The following is a 4,080-nucleotide window of genomic DNA, read 5'->3' on the forward strand; positions in this document are numbered from 1 at the left end:
GATGTGAGCTACTGCATCTGGCCCTATCAGTTTTTTTAAAGGTGACAATGGTATTGTGGCTATGTTAACATACTGGGGCATTTATGAATAAAATAATGTATCTGAGGCCAAGCGTGGTCTCAAACCTGTAATTCCAGCACTTTGGGAGGCCAAGGTGGGCAGATGGCTTGAGGTCAGGCTGGGCACCAGTGAGACCTCATCTCTACAAAAAAATAGAAAAAATTAACCGGGTGCAGTGGCATGTGCCTGTGGTCCCAGCTACTCAGGAGGCGGAGGTAGGAGGATCACTTGAGCCTGGTAGGTCAAGGCTGCAGTGAACCATGATCATGCCACTGTATTCCAGCATGGGCAACAGGATGAGAACTTGTCTATAGTATGTATCTATCTATGTCTATAGTATGTAGTATATACCTATAATATATATTTTTTAGATATAGGCATCTATATCTAAATCTGGGATTGGCTCCAGAATCGTCCAGGGTGTGGGTAAGTGGGTAGGGGTGAGATGAAAAAGCATAGTCACATATCGATAAAGGCTGAAGTTGGCTGATAAATTATATGTTTTAATTTTACATACACAAAAAGAAACTGAGTTGGGAGCCCTGCCCAGGGTATGGATAAGGTATATGGGTGAAGATGGCGTGCAGAGATATGCATTATTCCTAAGAGATTTCCAATTCGCCATATAAGGTACGCATTACGTACCCACAGGCAGAATCACCGTCTGAAAGAACCCTCAGGTCCCTGGAGATGGGAGCTGGGGGCCCAGCAGAGGCACTAGAAAAAAATCAGCTGGGTGTGGTGGTGCGTGCCTGTAGTCCCTGCTACAGAGGCTGAGGTAGGCCAATCAGAGTGGGATGGAAGGGACGGGGTGTGCCACCCTGCAGGCCGGGCCCTGCCTACCTCCGTGCCGTCGGGACAGCTCCTCTTGCTGTTGTTGTTGTTTAGGTTCTCTGAGTTGAGCAGGTTTTGATCAAGTTGGGTTGGAAGCCGCCCCCAACTCCCTGCTCCCAGGCCCTCCTCCCTTTCTATCTCCTCCACCTGCGGCAAGGAGCCACTCCGGCCTCTGGGGCTCCCAAACTCTAGTTTCTTCTTCACATCCTTCTCACAGAGTCCGGACCCTTGCTGGGGCTGTCTGGCTGGCCTGTGCACCTCTGCAGGTAGAGCAGCTTCCTCCAACAGAGCCTCCCTCTCCGGATCCTGCAGGTGGACTAAGCTGCCAGTTTCATCCTCGGGAGAAGGCAGAAGGGGGTCTGAGAGTCTCCGGAAACAGCAGGGGAGGGGGGACCCTAAGCCAGGCTGGGTGGCATCCTCCAAGCAGGGCAGCTGGCTTTCTAGGGTGCCATCTGGGGTCTCTGGCAAGAAGTCGCCGGGTCCCGCAGCATCATCCATAGGCTGCTGGAGGTTACTGTCTGTCTGCTGACGCCACAGCTTGTTGTGCCGCTGTTTGCTGCGGGGAGAGAGGATGGAGGAAGGTGAGGGGAGGAGGGTGGTGCCTAGGGGTGCTGGGAAGAGTGTGTGGTGAGCCAGTGAGGGGCTGCCCAAGGTCGGGGTGCCAGGGACGATCCATGGCTCATTCAAGTAAAGCCTCTCTCTATTCATTTGTTCCCAAGAAACACAAGGATGAGAAACAACACTGGGATCTTAAGTTGTCCAGGCTCACACAGGAAGCCTGATGTGACTTTCTGCCCCGATGACAACGGGGAAGGAACGTGGGGGCGTCTAGACTTCAATCTGTGTATCTGTGTTTAGTGCTGCCTCATTTTACGAACTTCGTCACGTCAGTTACACTCCATCTCTCATTTCTCTGTCAAGTAAGAATAACGACGCTCTCCTACCTATATTGTAGGAATATGAAGAGAATCAAAGCAGAGTATGTACAGATCTATACACGGTAATACAACTATACACACGCATAATGCACTGGAACACATTTGGGAAGATCTCGGAAAACTACAAAGTATTTGTTTAGGTCAGTTTTTAAACAATTTCTTCTACTATGATGATACTGTTTTTATAATCCTTTTTTTTTTTTTTTGAGACGAGGGTCTCACTCTGTGGCCCAGGCAGGAGTGCAGTGGTGTGATTATGGCTCACTGCAGCCTCAAACTCCTGGGCTCAAGGGATCCTCCCGCTTCACCCTCCCAAGTAGCTGGGGCTACAGGCATGTGACACTATCACTGGCTAATTAAAAAAAATTTTTTTTTTTTTTTTTGTAGAGACAGGGTCTTGCTGTGTTACCCAGGCTGGTCTTGTACTCCTGGTCTCAAGCGATCCTCCCTCAGCCTCCCAAAGTGTTGGGATTACAGGTGTGAGCCACTGCACCAAGCCCTATAATAGAAATGTAAGGCATAAAAAAAGAAGTTTATGGTGAAATAAGGTAACTAAGTCACCCTTAAGGACCTTAAAGTAATACCAATACAGGCTTGCAAGGGTTAAAAAGAGAGAGGTAAATGTACGAGCACACTGTAGAGCGCCATTCACCCTCTCTGCTCAGTGTGCACATTCCAGCCAGCAGCTATTCAAGGACACCGCCAAGCTGCTGTGAACCCAGCCTGGAGTGCCCGGCTTAGGCTGCAAAGGGCACTGAGTGCCTGGCAGGCTCGGGGAGAGGACAGTGAGATGCTCGCTCTTCCTCCTCCTCCTCCTCCGGGCCTTGCCTGGGGATCTGTCCAGCCCTTCTGACAGTGAAGGAGTCCACAGTTGGCCGGCGCTGTTCTCTGGACCCTGTTTAACCCTGCCAGGGCTCTCCTGCATTCCCAAACTTGGCCAAGAAGCTGGTGGACTTCGCCTGTGGCTTCCTTCCAACACTGACCTGACATCACCCAGGGAGGTCTGCTTCTCATACAGACTGACTAGAAAGGGAATCGGGAGAAAGTGACGCCCAGGCTCTGGGCTTCTGACCTTAGAGCCTGGGGTACTGGAATCAAAGCGAGGACCTCCCCACCACCCCGTGTGGGCAACAGAACCGCAGTGCTTTTTGCACACAGCACCCCGACTCAGGCCGAGTGAGGGGCCATGGTGTACCTCTCCCTCCTGCTGCCCACTGGCTGTGTGATGGGGGGCAGGTCAACCTCTCAGCGTCAGCTCATTATCCCTGCCCTGATCCTCGTAAAAGGGGGATAACCTGTACAGAACTTTTTAGGGTGGGAGTTCAGAGACTTTAAAATAAGCTACATTTATTATTTACTACAAGCCAGATCTGCAAGTATCTGTAAAGGTAAACTTGTTTAGCACTGCAAAAGGAAAATAAATCTTGGGACCCCAAACTCACTAAGCCAAAGGGAAAAGTCAAGCTGGGAAGTGGGTCACACAAATCTGCCTCCCATTTTGGTTCCTAAATAAGATGGCTACAAAGATGAAAAGCTACACACCTCCCTCATATCTTGCCCACAAGGAAGTTCCTTGCAGTCCCCAAGATCTTTACCCTAAAGCTTTTCTGTTAAAATTCACCATGGCAATGTAAATTGACCACTGTCTTCACAGGTGGGAGGGTGGGTGGGCAGGAAGACAGAGGACAGGACTCAAAGTCATCCCTCTACCCACCTGACACAAATGCGTATCTGATTGTTTCCTCTGTCCTATTGTCTATGTTAGGCAAAAACGCAGATTCACAGAGCCAGACGAAGGCATGCAGGACTCTCTTCCCCCTACCCCGCCTCACATGAAAATTGTGTATTTCTCAGTATCCCACCCTTTCCCCTTAAAATTTGAAGCCCTCAAAATTATCTTCGGAGAAAGGCACAGACCTGTCTCCTGAGTGCTCATCCTTAACAATGGCAAATAAACCTCCTGAAATGATTGAGACTTGCCTCGGTCATTTTGCTTGACTGACAGCGCTCATGCAAACCTCACAGCAGCCCTATTGGGCGGGTATTCTTTAAAAACAATTTTTGAGGTGAAGTCTCACTCTGTCACCCAGGCTGGGGTGCAGTGGTACAATCTCGGAACCTCTGCCTCCCGGGTTCAAGCGATCCTCGTGCCTCAGCCTCCTGAGTAGCTGAGATTACAGGCACGTGCCATCACACCTGGCTAATTTTTTTTTGTATTTTTAGAAGAGATGGGGATTCACTATGTTGG

General features: G+C 49.9%; 1 protein-coding gene across 2 annotated transcripts in view; it reads right to left on the reverse strand.

Annotated features, from left to right (window-relative positions):
- The window catches only part of SSH1 (slingshot protein phosphatase 1), a 70,182-nt gene that overhangs the window by 7,822 nt on the left and 58,280 nt on the right, over positions 1–4,080 (reverse strand). For both annotated transcript variants that reach the window (XM_011935922.1, XM_011935913.1), the window contains exon 13: positions 904–1,450. In XM_011935922.1, the coding sequence (XP_011791312.1) occupies positions 904–1,450 (547 nt within the window). The remainder of the gene's footprint in view (positions 1–903; positions 1,451–4,080) is intronic.

The sequence above is a fragment of the Colobus angolensis genome, unplaced genomic scaffold (genome assembly GCF_000951035.1).
Source record: "Colobus angolensis palliatus isolate OR3802 unplaced genomic scaffold, Cang.pa_1.0 Scaffold10, whole genome shotgun sequence".
In the NCBI taxonomy this organism is placed as follows: Eukaryota; Metazoa; Chordata; class Mammalia; order Primates; family Cercopithecidae; genus Colobus; species Colobus angolensis.